This window comes from Athene cunicularia (assembly GCF_003259725.1).
Source record: "Athene cunicularia isolate RWA chromosome 2 unlocalized genomic scaffold, athCun1 chr2_part1, whole genome shotgun sequence".
NCBI lineage: Eukaryota > Metazoa > Chordata > Aves > Strigiformes > Strigidae > Athene > Athene cunicularia.
Window position 1 is genome coordinate 84,735,626 of NW_020799095.1, and position 16,517 is coordinate 84,752,142.

Consider the following 16,517-nt stretch of genomic DNA (forward strand, 5'->3'; position numbering starts at 1 on the left):
ATTACATTAGCTGAAATCAATGTCTTCTACTAGATGAACAGACTGTTCCATAAAACCTTGACAGATAAAGCATTAATAAGTGTCAGAGCTGACTTGGTCAATCGAATGATTTGCTGACGCTTCTTTTTACCACAAGCCTGCATTTTCAAGTTTAGTGCCAAAGGTTCACTATATATAGCTGAAGACAGCAAACAGATGTTCTCTTTTTGTGCAGATTTCTGAGTAGCTGCCTGTTTCGTTATCTCCTCACTGGGGCAGCGTTTTCAGTCAGGAAATTTAAAATATGGTGAAGCTACAGTTGCCCAATCCTGGCCTGGAGGATAGGATACCTTCCCATGCAGAACTTGAAGTCCTTGAGACAGAAGAGGCAGACTCCAGACCAAAATGGGATAACAAGGCTCAGTATATGCTGACGTGTGTAGGGTTTTGTGTGGGCTTAGGAAATGTGTGGCGGTTTCCATATCTCTGTCAGAGCCACGGAGGAGGTATGTCTTTAATATATCTTATGGCTATAAACTAGGTTTAATCTCTCTTTTGGGAAACAATGGAATATGCTTAGACCTGGTCAGTCCCTATAAGAATGGTGATGTACATTTCCAGCAGATTATCTAATGAAAAAGGTTATTTCACAGGTTATGAATTTATGTTAGTGATGGAAGAAAAGAAATAAACTGTTTTCATTTCAGGACAGGGGATTGATGACATCAGTCTTGCACTGTCAAGTATATTTTCTTAATCTAAAAGTAATGTTACTTTACATACATACATATATATAAAGTATGTTTAAAAATAATAAGCTCCTTGTGAGTATGATTCTGATCCAAATCCAAAATGATCTTTTCATAATAGGTTTTTCATTGGTTTTGGACTGATCTGTGTATCAGCTGTAGGGTCAGTGTGTGTGAAATGTATGATAGGAGTAACAGCATGAAAGTATTTAACATAAATAATGGTTTTAACAGTTGGTGTTATTAAGTAATTTAAAATCTAAATGTATGCTATTTACCATATAATTTACTGTGACTCCATAGGGTCAGGTTAGGACCAAAGGACCATATTAAAATTTTGTTTCACTGTTTTGCTGTGTGTTTTAAAATATCATCTTGAGCTGAGCTATTGCTTAAATTTTATATGACAACATAAATGTCTCATTTTCTGACAGTCTTTTCTGCCCAATATCTACTTGTTATCTGCTTTTTACTCTGGGATATGTGTAAAAAGTGTTTGTTCCTTTGTGATGTTGGATGTTGAAAGAACACTTCTGGCTTAAGGAACTGTATTTCAAAGTAATTTTCATTAGATGTACACAGTGAGATGTTTAAAAATTGCTCTTCCTAGTTATAGTAGGGACCAAGGAGGGCTCTGTGGGGAGCTGCTGGTACAAACTCAGGACATTTAATAACAGATGACTCAGCTGCAAGAAGAGATGCTTTTAACATTGAGATTTTTCTAACATGGACTGGTGTTTAGAGTTTGCAGTGCTACCTGAGGGTTATTTGTAGCACAGCCAACTCTTGTAAAAAAGTTACAAGACACACACAAAAAATCATAACTCCCTTTCCGTGTGTGACAATTTTAATTTGAAAATGTGGATGGATATCTCTAAAATTCATGGTACTCATTAGCTTACTGGGTTCTTCTACTTAGTTTTAGAAAGTGGACATGCCCTGTTTCCTGGGGTTGATAAATAGGCACTTTGCTGCTTTTCTATCTTTCCTTTCCCTCGTGTTCTAGCCATATAAAATGTAGATTAAAAATGAACATCCAACAAATGCAAAGAACTTGGTATGGATCATGGTTTTCTGACTGATGTCAGTGAGGATTTATGAATTTCTCATGCATGTCTGTCACTACTGTGTTTTAATCTATCCTGTGACAGGAAATATATTTTCTTTCTCATTATCCTGTGGTCCTGTCCTTGCTCAGGAACAACAACAGTTATCCCCCTGCTTCTTGCTTCCCTGGGATTCTCTCACTCCAATTATAGGCAGAAGTTGAAAGGCAACACATAGCAAAGAAATGACGTAGCCGACACTGGGCTAATCTGTACAGATAAGTGTTCCTGTAGCCAGACTTGCTACTTTCTCTATCAATTCTTCTGCATAACACCAAGCGCTGTGACTCATATCAATACATAAGAGTGAGCAGCAATGCTTTCCCGTGGCTTCTTAGCAGGACTCCTTAACTTCATCACACGTGAGGGTGGAGAGCTGTTGTGCAATCCCTCCTCCCTCCCTGCTGTGCAGCGCACCTTCTGCCAAGTTAACTAACACAAAGCGTACATCACGCCTATGAGTGCACTGACGAAGCTCCATTTTCCCCTATTCAGACCAGTGCCTTTACTCTGGAAGGTGTATGTCTTCACACTTTGTGTCTTCAAGATATGTCTTCACTTGAGTGCAGAGCGGCAGGGATCCCTGCTGCTGCTCTCTTTCACTGGAGATGGGGATTATGCTGCTCCTCAGTCTGTCCCTGTCATGATTATTTTATAGAGTCCCAAAGCTCACTTTGGATATGATGGTGGATTATGACCCTACATTAAGAGGCAGAAAAAAATACCATTCACCACACAATAAATATCTACAGAGGATAAGAATTCCTATATGATCACATAATTAGAGGTTGTCTCATAAGGTGCATGCAGAATCAAGGTTGCACAGACTACCTAATGAAAATAGTTTCTCATTTCTGAGGGTTGGCTTCACTATCTTAACTTCTTTCTTTTTGAAATACGAGTTATATGGATGAACAGTTGGAGTCATTTAACGCGGATGAGGTCTGGTAACAGGGGTGTAGAAAGCATTTCAGCAAGGACACTCCCAAATGAGGTTGGATGTCCACCTACTTTGTGAATCAGTGTTTGCACATTTTATATCACTCATGAAACATAAATGGACTACAGTGAAGTATAAAATTTACCCTTGTAGTACTTGGACTTCAAGGAAGGTGATTTTTTTCTCTGCAAATTGACTATAGTGAAGGTAACTAGGAACACTGAGTTAATAGATAACTCTTCCTTTCAGATGTTTGAACTTAAATCTAGAATTATTTGAGGGCTGCTTCTTGCTAAACACAACACTATGATAGTGCTTTAACACTGTGTTACTGAAATATGCAAAAAGAAATTGGTCATATAATTTATTTACTTGTGTTGTCATAGATTATGAGTTTATGTTTTAAAAAATGGAGTATTTACCCCAGTAAAATTTAGTAAAGCACATTTTATCCTTTTCACATCTTAAAAGCTGTAAAATACATCACTACCACAGGTGAACTAGATTTCAATATGCACACAATGTAAAAGCTACAGTGTTTGCCTCAATGCTTTCACCAGCTTAATGAGATTGAAATTTCCTTTCATTTTATAGCTATCTCTGACATTGCACATAGTTTTTGTTTAATCTTTATTGCGCAACTTGTCATTTAATTAACTGTTAAACATTTTTGTTTCATCCTGATGAGTATTGTAAAAAAGAGGATGTATATTTAATGTTTAAGCCATTGATTTAAAAAAAAAAAAAAAAAAGTCTTTAAGTCTACATCTCGTATATGTCTGCAGTAAACCTTGTCGCTGCATGAGGGACAACTTTTTCATCTCTGTGCATGCCACACTGAATGCAGTGACAGTAATGACATCAGCAGGTCCTCACCGGTACTGGTACCCTCCCTACAATTGAAATCTAAAAATATGACAGTACAGAAAACCATCTCCATGTGAAGTCTGCCTGTCTTCCCTTTATGAGGAATTATGTGAAAGCAATATTTTTTTCAATTTCACATTAGAAACTCTTAGATTAAAGAGAAGGTCATATCTATACAGATGTTCAACCCAAATATTATGTCTTCTGAAATACAGTACTGAAACAGGATAGGAATCTAATGTCTCAGCTGTAAGATTTTCAGACTGGAAGATTACTCATTGTTTATATACATCTATATAACATTTATTTTCAGATTATTGGTTTATTTGTTAGGTTCATAAAAGTGACAGCTTAAAAAGCATTGATTTTTTTTTTTTTTATGTCCCATATAGCAGCTTTGCAGAGCATTATCACTTATTTTTCCATTATAGCTTCTATCAGAAAAGCTGGGGAGAAATTGAGAGAAATGGAAAACACAGCAGAGTTGGATTTCTGAGCTAGCTGTTAAAATTGAACCATGGAAAGAGAAGAACCCAAGAAAAAGAAAAAAGTGGCCTACATAATGAACTACGATTTTATACTGGTATATTGAAAATATACCAGTATTCCTGCAGCTAATTAGAAGTGGTTTGACTTATTTGTCCAGTTCTGACATGGCACACCCTGCATTTTTAACTGAGCAGAGCTATCATGCTATACATGGCTAACCCTTCAAGCTAGAAATGTTTTAGGTGTATCTGTTTGCACAGGGATGTGGATTCTGCAATGCAGGTGTATACACACACCATGTACTTTATGTCTGTGATAACAAAAGGGGTGGACAGAGACTCAGCCTCTCCATTTGTGTCCATCCCAGAACCTGAGATTTATTTCCTGATGATTCCAAAGGTAGTGAGGAAGCTGGGGAGCTGTGAGCACACAGCTGGACAGCACGTCTTTTCCATGTGCCTGCACAAAGGGCATCCTTTCCCCTTTTTGTGGCTGTGCAAGGAAGGTCATGGAGTTCCTTTACCTGACTGGTCTATCAAAGTTGTGTCATGCTTAAAGACTTCTTTTATGACATCTTAATAAAGGTACTTCTGTAAGTATCTCGAGATCTCAGGAAATCCCCTGAGGCTGATAGAGTGCTCATGGCATGTCCACCACAGAAGATGGTTCAATTCTGAGAGTATTGCAGCAAATCTGATGCACTGTGCTGACCACAGGGAGAGTTATGGTGTAGGGACAGTGCTGTTGCAGAATCTCACTGTCTTGGAGGATGAGGCATGATGTCTACCCGGACTGCTAGAGCTGTGTGGGTGGAGGTGCACTTTGCATTTAAGGTTTACAAGGATGTCTCAAGCATGGAAAAAAAATGGAACCCAAATCAGAATATCCATCAGCCTGCTTTCTACTGAAAGTGAGAAGTTGAGGCTGCCTCTGAATGCCTTCTAAAGGAAATGCTTCTAATGTTTCATATGAAATAGCCTGATCTTCCCTCCCTTCTGCTAATAGAGGTGGTAACTACAAAAAAAAAAATTTCTTTTACAGGTATGATAAGAAACAAGTGGTTATAGATTGAAAGGACTATAAGGGCTGTGTATTTCCTTACGCAACAAGATCTTTGACCAGGTGGAAAATTTCTAATCAAGTCCTTAAGCGATCTTATTATGACCTGATGAAAAAAAAAGTGATGAGCCTCCATTAGGAGAAAAGATGATTAAGCAATGCGCCTTAGCAGAACTAAGTGCTAGTCCATTCTTGAGTTTCAAGAGACAATCTAAAATCACTGCTTCAGAAGGTGACAAGGACTTACCCTGAGGGCAAATGAGGAGTATTTGGATCAGGGAGCTGTACAGATCTATCTTCTGGACTTAGTTACTACCATTGCTGAGGAAGGACTTTACTAGAGTGAAGTGAGATTGTGGTATAGCAGAGACTTATCCTGCATCTGAAAGGGGAGGTAAAAATAAAAGATCCAGATTGGAGCAACCATACAAATTCTGTAGGGTCAGGTTTCAGACTTTTAGGAGGTATCTTGGGCTTAAAACAGAGAATGCTCTGGAATGAAAAATTGCTGGTATAAAACCAATTATCTTGTCCTTATCTCATCTTACCCTCATGAGAGCTCCTGGACAGAGTGCAACAGGAGGGAGACTGTGTGCCAGCCTGACATGAGGTTGGAGCACATGACATATTTCTGGCTGCTTACAGCTCCACATGTTGATAAGTAACTTTGTCCCTGTGGAAGGCCAGAGGCTCTGTGTGTGGAGGTTTTCCCACTGACTGTCCCATGTAGGAAGGAAGCCATTGGGATATAGGGGGATGGAACTCAACAATGAGAGGCCATTCATCATTTACAGGGCAAAAATCCTGTTTTCTATGAAAGCAAGAATAAAACAGTCGAGAGAAGTGTTTTTCACTGAAATAGAGGTGGGGTATCAGTAGAGAACAAACTCTCTGAAGGCAAATCTGCATGCACTGCACATCTAATCAGATGAAGAGAGGCCCTTACATGCATGTTAGTGCACATTCCAACACAGCTAAACGAGTCCATACAGACAAAATGGGACAAACCTTTAGAAACACCAGAAACTGTCTGAAAGGAGAGAGGGGATCAGTTCCTTGCAGTGACCGAGTCTGACACAGTTTCAATGAATCCCAGAACCTCTGCCAGAGTGGTGTAAGACTTTTGCATCATCAATGACTCCAGGGCACAGCCAGCTAAAGGGTATATCACCATTTGTGGCATAGTTGCCTTTCAGCAGCTAGTCAACAAGGCATGGAGGGAGAACTGCTCCATTACACCTGACATTAGAAGCTCCTGCTGCCCGTAGTTTTATCCCTGAAGTGGGGGGAAGACAGAGGGGAAGAACCTTTTTTTTTTTTTTAATTGATCATAGTCCCTCTAAAATTCAAATATACCATATATGTTTCACCTGTTTGTGATATGAAAGTACATATTCAGCAAGACACGAGTCAGAGAGTGATTGCTTTAGCACTGTTACCATTTGTAAGGGTATCCCAGCTAAGACCACAGTGCTAAACTTGAATTTGCATCTGGAGGAGTTCAGTTTCCTCAAATCCAGGATGGACCACCACCCTTCATTCTTTTCTAGCATTACAAAATAACCACTTTCCTCCAAGGTAAGAGAGTACCAGCTTGAGGCTCCTAGATCTAGCAGGTAGCTGCTCCCCACAAATGTAAGGCTTTTGTTCTTGCAAGGACTACATGGTCTCTGGAAAAGAGAATGTGAGATGTGAGAAGTGAGGAAGAAAACAAATGGGATACTGTACTCCTTGATGAAGATGTCCATATTATCAGTTTCTCAAGGCGATAGACTGACACAGAAGAAAGAGGAGTCAGCAGAATTGGAAGTTTAGCAAACTTCTCTACAAATAACAATTCATAAGTCCTTCAGTTTTTCACTAATAAAAAATATATCCGAAGTCAGTTATTCTTCTGTCGCTCCTTTGAAACCTCTTCAGTTTGTCAGTCTTTGCCTTTGCAGTGATAGTTTTTTAATGTATGCAAGATGAGCTACACTATTTTTGAAAAGTGTTACATTTTTACTAAGTTTTTGTGTTGCTAAATGACATGTTTTAACTGAAGTCTTAGAGTATCATGTCTGTACAGCTACCTCTGGCAACTGGCTTCAACAAAAAATATATTTGCTAGTGCATCAGTGATCAGTCATTCAACCTGATGTGTGGCATGCACATTTTCAAAGCTGTCAGCATTTTGAAGGACATTTCACATATTCAAAACTACTGATTTTGATTAATAATTCTTTAAAAATGTCAACAAAAGACAAGTAAGTAACTCGAATTACTTGAATTCCATAGGAGTGGAAAGCAAAAATCATAGTTGGCTGTTTTCATTATAATAGTGGTCATTTGATAAAATACTATTGTTTTCATCAGACTTTACTGGAGTGCACAGAAAATGAAGACTCTTCAGTAATGTTCATTTCTACATGTCTGGTGTAGACAATATTAAGAAGATACCCCATGGAGCAGAAAAGCATGCAGTTCAGCTCTTCAAAAAAACATTCGACTGCTTTGAATTCAAAACTATAGTTTCCATTCTTCAAATTTCCTCTTTCACTGTTATCTGATTTTCACTGCATATGCGAGGAAGAAGTCAGTAAATCTCCAAACCTGAACTGTTTACATACAGTTTTGCATTTTTTTTTAAATGCAGTTAGATTATTTACTGTCTATGATTAGGAAGTTAAAGACTTTTTGTAATGACAGATAACCAGAATTCTAGCATGTAACAATTTTCAAGCATTTGGTTCTGCACTTTGGTATTCCACTGTGGCATTATATGTTATCTCCACGTCCGAGGTACACTTCATTCAGGAAAAAATTAATTTAAAAAACTTGTCCTATACTAACAGCCTTGTCATAATTAACTAGGTTTGAACCCTGAACTTAGATCTCTTCTACTCAAATATAAAAGCTGTTGAATGCAGTTGCCAGGAAGTTATTGGTTATTTTATATAGACAGCCCCAGGCTCCTGCCTAATCTTTTGAGGCATATTGGTTAGTTCATTCAACTACTTCATATAATTTGCATGATTCACAATTATAAAACCATAATCTTTTGCAGAAAGAAAAGGAAGACATTCCAGGAAAGTAACTACCTTTCCTCCACTTGCAATCCAAAGGTGGCTTCTTCAAAGTTTGACCTTGGGAGTGTATAATTTGCGTTTATGTTTGTCACCTGGGAAGAATAAGAATTCTTACCTGAAATCACATATGTAATGAAGACTCCTGCTTGGGCAAACAGGCAAAACCATTGTTCAGAAACTGGAGAAGGGTTTCCACAAGTATGCTTACAAGTCACCTGCTGTTTCAGAAGCCCTCAGAGATGAAGTTTGTGCTTTATTGTAGTACTCCACCGATGAGAAACATATTTATTTTTTTTTATTTTATCCATTTCAGGAGCCTTCATGATTCCTTTCCTGATTTTGCTAGTCCTGGAGGGTATCCCCCTGCTTCACCTTGAGTTTGCCATTGGTCAAAGGCTGAGGAAAGGCAGTGTGGGTGTCTGGAGCTCTATCCACCCTACCCTGAAAGGGGTTGGTAAGTCTGAAGAGGATGCAAAAAACCACCTGAGAAAAACAAGTCTCTGAACCGATAATCTTAAGACCAAAGCTTCATGATCTTATTCTGGTGTGCAGTAAGAGATTCCAGGATCTACTCCTTTTCCTTTCTCACTAACTCTCCATCGATAGATCACACTAATCATGATAAGGCACTAGGACAGTTGTGTGACCATGCTCCCAGATACTATAGGTCCATTTAAAACCTTTCTCTAATTTGAAGCCAATTTCAGTCTTCAGAGATATTTTCTATATTACTGATATTGGCTGGTTTTACCATTAGGATAAACGTTAAGTGTGCCAAAAATTTGTTCTGGAATTGTTCTGTGGATAAATAATAGTTTAATCTTTCTCTAAGCTGGTCTATCAGACTCTATGTCCATGTAATGTTACTTTCTTACATCTGAGAGAGGTACCACGCTAAAAGCCATGGAGGCAGTATTTTCCAGAAAATACTTCTTCACATCTGATTAGACTTCCAAGTATTCAAACACTCTATCTGACAATGTAGTAAAAGCAGCATGATGCACACAGCATTTAAAACTCCACAGATAGATACCTCATGACATAGGAAACACAAGTGCCATCTAAACATCAGAAAACCACTGGGAGGGTGACCAAGTACTGGCACAAGTTGCCCAGAGAGGTTGTGGAGTCTCCATCCTTTGAGATAATCAAAATATGCCTGGACATGGTCCTGGATAACCAGCTGTAGGTGGTCCTGCTCGATCAGGGGGCTGGACAAGATGACCCAGAGGTCACTTCCCACCTCAGCTATTCTTGTGTTTACCACACATTCAAAAGGGAAGAAACACAGCCAGTTATGACTGTTGTTGGCATCCACTGCATCTGTAAATCAGTTACAAAAGGTATTTGTTCATTGCATCTGGAATTTTTCAAACTTCTTCAGAAGCTAAGAGCCCTCAGGAGCTAAACATTAGTGTTTACTCTCTGCCAGAGAAGTCACAAGAGATTGATTACTTGAGAGCAAGTGGAGAAGGAGAGATACCAGCTTGAATCCTGCACCCTTTCACAGACTGTGCCTCCTGGCAGCTATCCATCCTACACACAAAGATTAGACAAACACATCTGCTGACCTCTGCGGTGATGTTGTGGAAAAGGAAGACAATCTGGGTCTCATTTAGGCAAAATCCTAGGTCAGCTGAGCTTTGCATGTACCCAGCATCCCAAACTCCCTAGGTATCAGTGGGCAAGACTGTGAACAGAATTGTGTAGCGTTGAATTGTGTCAGCTTCAGTCCCAGCATAGTTTTAGACTGTACATCTATGTAGGACTCACCTGACTAACCTTCAGATAACAAATTCACCCTGATTAAACCTACATCCAAAACAAAGAGAGAGGTGGGTAAAGGCTATAATCCATGGAATTAAGGTGGGGAGGAGAGTAGGGAAAGGTTGAGGTTCTTACCATATATTTTTATATGTCCTGAAAACAAGAGTATTGAAATACACATTGTGTTCTGATTTATTTTTTTCAGGCATAGCAGCAATGTTTGTATCCTTCCTGGTGGGTTTATATTATAATACCATTATTGCCTGGGTAATGTGGTATTTCTTCAACTCCTTCCAAGAGCCCCTGCCTTGGAGCAGCTGTCCTCTCAATGACAACAGAACAGGTATATTTTATGAAATATTGTATTTTGCTGCACAGTACATTTTTCTGTTTCTAGCAATTAGCCTAACTGAGCCTCTTTCTATAAAGCAACAGTAAGGCATAGCAGGCCTGTCAGGAACATCGTGCTATTTTAATACTTGTGTTTGTGTAGAGTCACATTACATAAAATGTGATCAACACTTAAACTTTGAGACAAACTTTGACTTTTTATGCGTAACTTCAGGGTTGATTTTGATAGGTGTGTTCACATACAGATTATTCACAAAGTACAAGTCTAGCATAAACATTAACATTTTCCAGATTTAGACAATGTGTTAAAAAAAAAAAAAAAAAAAAAGAAACATAATACATATGAGACATCTGTACCTCTCAATATGACAGCAGTCTATAGCTCATTAGAGGCTGCTTAGTGACAGCAGCTTCTTTTTCCATAGTCAGTCCTGCATGAAACAGTATGAAGCAGGTTTTTCTGGTGGGTGAGTGAACAGCTCTTCAGAGAGCTTTGCTCCTCTCCTCCCCTCCCAGAATAAGTCTAAAAAGCCTCATTAAGGGCGGGCCAGGACAGAATACTGCACAGATCAACTCATTGCAGGGGGCTGAGAATCCAACCTGTGTTGACAAGAGCTTGAACAATGCCCTGAAAAACAGAAAAAGTATCATTGATCTGAAGGAGATGTGGGAGGGAAAGAGCTGCCTGGCTGCAGGAAGGTGTGGGCAGGCGCCCACACTCCATCAGGCAAGAAAGAGAAGGATGCATGTGGAAAGCCCAAAGTTGTGTGTGTGTGTGTGTGTGTGTGTGTGTGTGTGTGTGTTTTTAAGGTGAGGTAGGAAGTGTACAATCATTGAAAAACTTCTGACTGCTTTTCTTCTACTAAAAAAAGAATATTCTATACAATATACATGCATTTATGCTTGGGAATCCTCTCCATGCTTTCTTTGGCACAAGATGCTTCTAACCTCACATTTTTGTAAGAAAAAAGAAAATTCATAAATATAGAGGAGTCTTTGAGTAAGCTTCAAAGATTTTACCTGCAAAGTTGAAGAAATAGAAATAACAATAAAATCTGTATTAAAATCCTGTTTAAAAATCCTCTTTTAAATCTCTCATTTTTCCACGGAACCAGCCTCTAAGAATCTGAAATTTGCCAACAACAAGTCTCAGCATTAGGTGGTATAATTCAGAACACTGGTGTTTATTATTTTTCTTTATTTCAATTTTTAAAAAAGCATGCAGAATGACAACCATTTTGTGGTTACAGATTACATAGAAGAGTGTGCCAAGAGCTCTCCTGTAGATTTTTTCTGGTACAGAGAAACGTTAAACATCTCCACTTCCATTGACAATTCAGGCACTATACAGTGGTGGCTTTTGTTATGTTTAACATGTGCATGGGGTGTACTGTATGTGTGCACAATCAGAGGCATCGAAACAACGGGAAAGGTACTCTATTTTGGCTTTGTGTGAGTGATAATTCATTATGGTGTGATTTCTTATTCATACAGACTTAATCATACTGTAGAAACTGCCTGTTTCCTGAGTAAAACCATGGGCTGCTTTTTGAAGAAAGAAACTGAATGAAATGGAATGGATTTGATTTGATTTGATTTGATTGATTTGATTTTATTTATGTGGAGATTTTTGTGAGCAATTTGGTTTCCTTGTCCTTATAGGTCCAAGCAAAATATTATTTAGGTATTACCCCCTTAACATTAACATTAACCTTTAATGCAGGATCAAGGGACTCTGTCTTTTTGCTATGGCCATTCTCTTCAAAATATACATGTACAAATTTATTTGGGTCTGCACTAGTCCTTAATATTATCTCTCTAAAAGAATGTCCAATATTCTGCTGCCCAGAGAAGCCCTAGGAGCCCATCCTTGCATCAGCAGCCTCAACCTGATCTCAGGGTGTAGGTTATTTTTTATGTTGCTTTTGAATGATTTGAGTTGAATTTCAACAATGACAAATTGTCTTAAATAAAGCACTATAACTGTAAAAATGTTTATTATCAAAATGTACTGCACATACTCTTTTTCTTGAACATAGTTTTCTGTGGTACATTAATTGTCAGTCAGTTGAAACTTGCCGTTATTGCTAGTACCTTATTTATTCCCTTCTTTTCTACCCTGCAGTGCTATTTTTATTCAAGTGTTCTGTTTTATTTAAGTGTTTTATTTACATGCTTCTTGTTCAGGCTGTGTATGTAACATCAACTCTTCCATACCTTGTGCTTACCATTTTTCTAATCCGTGGCTTGACACTGAAAGGATCAACCAATGGAATTGTGTATCTCTTCACTCCAAATGTAAGTCACTGCATGGTTATTCCCTTAGTGAAACACCATGTAGTTCTCTCTGTAACTAAAAATTGATTGAAAATTAGTCCCCTCCATTGGTGCTTTTCTAACTATACCGCAGTCACCTTTAAAATCTTGATTCTGGGAGGTCAGTCGTTTGCGCTGGATATAGAAAGTATACATATACACAGGCATTGTCCCTATCTTTCTCTACCTCCACCCCTCCATTAGATCTGTTATGAAAGATGGAAGGATGGTCACAGAGCAATGCAATGGGGTTGCCATAAGGGAGCTTGCTTTCTTTCCTTGTATTCTAGTTAAGGACAAGTCTAACAAGCACAAATTGTGCAGTTGGGAGTAGAACCCAGCTAATCAGTATGACTATATGGACAAAAGGCCTAAAAGAATGGTTTAACTAGACAACAATTTTTAAGCAAAATTAAAAACAGGTTTCATTTTCCATGAGAAAACCACTGAATGGTCATTATTAATGCTAAACAATGAACACCTTTTCTGGAAACAGGCATGACAGCTGCCAGCTATGGGAAGTAATTTGTTCATCAATTTTCAAAATACTTGTAGAAAACCTACACATAGGTTTTCTTCTGGGGAAAAAAAAAAAAAAAAGTAAGCTTGACCTCTTTGTTAACATTCTTCAGAAAAAGTGAGTTCTGCATGGTTAATGTTCTTGTTTTAATTATTGTTTTAAATCCCTCATATTCAGTCTAATTAACAATGCTATATATGCTTAAAGCTGTATGTCTGATGTCTCAGGTTAATGAGCTGGCTAACCCAGTGACATGGCTGGATGCGGGTGCTCAAGTGTTTTATTCTTTCTCCCTGGCTTTTGGAGGCCTCATTTCATTCTCCAGTTACAACTCTGTTCAGTAAGTAGCCAAGCGAAAGCCAGATTTTATATGAATATTTCTTTCTTTCAAATGAAGCATGTTCACTTCTGCCCTATCATTGCACAATAATTACTTGGGACTGGGGCACCATCCCTTCAGTACGTCTCTGATCCCAGCTATCCTGAGCCAAGATTTCAGGTCCTTGTACTGGCTGTTTTCCTGCAGAAAGATGTGGTGACTCTGGCCATAGGGAAGGGAACTGTCTGCCCACCACCAGCTGATGATCAGGAGCTTCCTTTGCGGGAGTGCTCAATGCATGGTGTTGCCCTTTGTCTCCACACTGTTGAGGCTGGGTGATGGTACACACATTTCAAAGCAATTTAGAGACCATAGTTTAAATCTTTGTCTTAGAGATTAGAAGATATATCTAGGAGTTTTGAAATTCAAATTCAGTTTCTTTCGTTATATATCCGATGGGGCTAGGGAAAAGATGGAGTACAAACTCCCATCACCCAGGGGATGGCCCGGTCAGCAAATTACAACATGGTGCTATATTCTACACTCACCCTTCCAAAATATTGGAGCAACCACCAGTGTTTCTTGGTGCCTTCCATCCCTTCAGCATTGTCCTCTTCAAAGACAAAGTGAGCAGCATTCTCTGAACATAATATTTTTGATAAAAGTCTCCAAATCAAGTTTGGCTTATCTGGTTTGGTCATGCATTGAGAAATCCATGTTTCAGGTTTGTCTTAGGTTCGACCACATCAGTATTCCAGTCACTGCTGTAATTCTCTGCCACTACTCTTGATTCCAGATATTTTTCAAAAGCTCTTCTGGAACTTTTGGTGCCAAAGTGTCTTAGTGCAAGGTGACAAGCTCCACTTCGGGTCCAAGTCAATGTTCCCAAAACCATGAAGAGCAGGTTTGAGAATGTTCTGCATCTTTCCAAAAGACCCAAAGAAAGGGAGCAGTGTCCTTCTGGTTTTCCAACACACCGGGCTGTGGCGCTAGGCCACATTCTTTCAATGATTCATACTTAAGGAGGAAAGTGCAGAAAGTAATAAAATTCACACGAAGATATAAGAAAAAAACATGCAAATACCATAGAGTTACACTGTGGTGTTGGGCCACCTGCAGCCCAGCACTAGCTGGACCAGGTGTAAGTAACTCTGCTCCCAGCTGGTTTAGGAGTATAAACATCTCAGGAAATACTGTGAGGTTTCATTGTCATCAGACATTCATTCATTCGTAACCAGGAGGAGCTTGAGCATCTTACTCTCTCTGAAGGAAAGAAATATTTTTATCAAGCCTGTCACTGAGAATCTCATATTAAAGTGAAAAAACTGACATGAGAATACAGCAAAGAATTTCAATTCAATACCTTCTGCCACTAAAGGACTGTTAGCAACACTATAAATAAGGAAAAGTCACAGTGTCACAGGTCTTGGCTGGACAGGCTTGTCTTTCCTCTCCTTTTGAAGGTGATCAGAAAATTAAATATGATAACATCAAGTTAATCTCAATAGTGCTCTCTTGCCCAAGAGAAATACAATAGCTAGAGCTTTACAGCCTTCACATAAAACCATTAACTAATTTAGTATTGATTCTTTATCTTCTCTCTCAAATGAAAGTCTCTTTCTGGCTCTGCAATTTTTTCATCTTATACAGATATGTTGGCAAGTGTCTGCAGCAGAGAAATCTCTACAAAGCAGCTTAACTTTCACGATGTAATAGTTTGTCTGTCCAACCTTATCAGCACAACGTTCCATTGTATTTCCAAAACTCGAGAACATTTGAACCACATTTGGTCCAATAATCAAACAAAACTCTTCCTGCAACTGTACTATACCAAACTGCTGTGGAAACTTTTGGTTATTTTTCCCTCCTGACTGTCTGAATTCAGATGCAAATCTTTCACCTTGCAGCAGTACATCCCAGCAAGTAAAATACAGCTTATGCCAATATGTGTCTGCACACAGGCGTGTCAAGCATGAAAAGGAAAAACCATACTTTTTCTTTTTTGCCCTTCTGGCTCACTTTCCATGAGCCAGACATGGAAACAACCCAGGCAGTTATTCCTTATGAATAGGATTATTTGGCCTGCCCATCCTTTTAGCTGTCAGCTGTGCTGTGAAAGACAGCGTCAGACTCACCTTGGAAGGAGAAAGAAAGGATTGCACATGCACAAAACCATGGGACTTCCCAGTCTCAAAATCTGATTTTTGAGCAACAGAAATGTTGTTTCCTTTGTATCTTTATAAAAGACACTGTGCTCTTAATAACATCCTTGATGATGAAAATTAATCCTGAGGATCCTGAGGATGCTTACAGGTAAATAATTTCAAATTTCTTTTATTTCACTTTTTCAGAAATATTCTTACTCTGATGAATGCATTTGATTTGCCAGAAGGTAATGTAACCCAAGATAACTTCGAACAAATGCAGCAGCTATGTAACATGACTGATCCGATTACTTTTGCAAGCCTGAAGTTTGAGACCTGTAACCTGGAAAGTTTCCTAAATGATGTAAGTTTAACACCCTGACTCATATTGATACCATAAATATGGTAGGAATGCATAGCAATTTTTTAATTGCCTAATGATGTTTCTGATGAGGTTGTTGGGGTTTTTTATATTTCCACTGGTTGATTGCAATTGGGTTGGACTGAAGAACTACTTTTGTTTACCCCGTTTTTCTTTTGAAGAGGCTGAAATTCCACTGAAAAGTACTGGCAATACGTCAGATTAGTAGCTAAACCCGCAAGTGTTCTAGGCAGGCCTCATGCAGCTGGCAAAATAGCAGCAGGTATTTCTCTGGAACTCGCTGGTTGCAGCTGTGGTGGGGCAAGATGACTAGGGAAGAGACTCCCAGCACGAGGAAGCAGCTGGAGCAAGCCCTGCCCTGATCAGTACACGTGTGTCACAACACAGAAAGAATGGACCTTGACACAGGGCTGAAAAAGTTACAAGAATGTGTGGCTAAATACCTTTTTTTTTTTTTTTTT

The 16,517-nt window shown here is 38.8% G+C and overlaps 1 protein-coding gene across 1 annotated transcript in view; it reads left to right on the top strand.

The window, feature by feature from the left end:
- The first annotated feature begins 266 nt into the window (after nucleotides 1-266).
- Nucleotides 267-16,517, top strand: part of SLC6A19 (solute carrier family 6 member 19) — a 23,583-nt gene continuing 7,332 nt past the window's right edge. Inside the window, exons 1-6 of the mRNA XM_026842409.1 lie at nucleotides 267-485; nucleotides 8,571-8,711; nucleotides 10,230-10,367; nucleotides 11,626-11,807; nucleotides 12,563-12,673; nucleotides 13,439-13,551. Coding sequence (XP_026698210.1) covers nucleotides 284-485; nucleotides 8,571-8,711; nucleotides 10,230-10,367; nucleotides 11,626-11,807; nucleotides 12,563-12,673; nucleotides 13,439-13,551 — 887 coding nt within the window. The 5' untranslated portion in view covers nucleotides 267-283. The remainder of the gene's footprint in view (nucleotides 486-8,570; nucleotides 8,712-10,229; nucleotides 10,368-11,625; nucleotides 11,808-12,562; nucleotides 12,674-13,438; nucleotides 13,552-16,517) is intronic.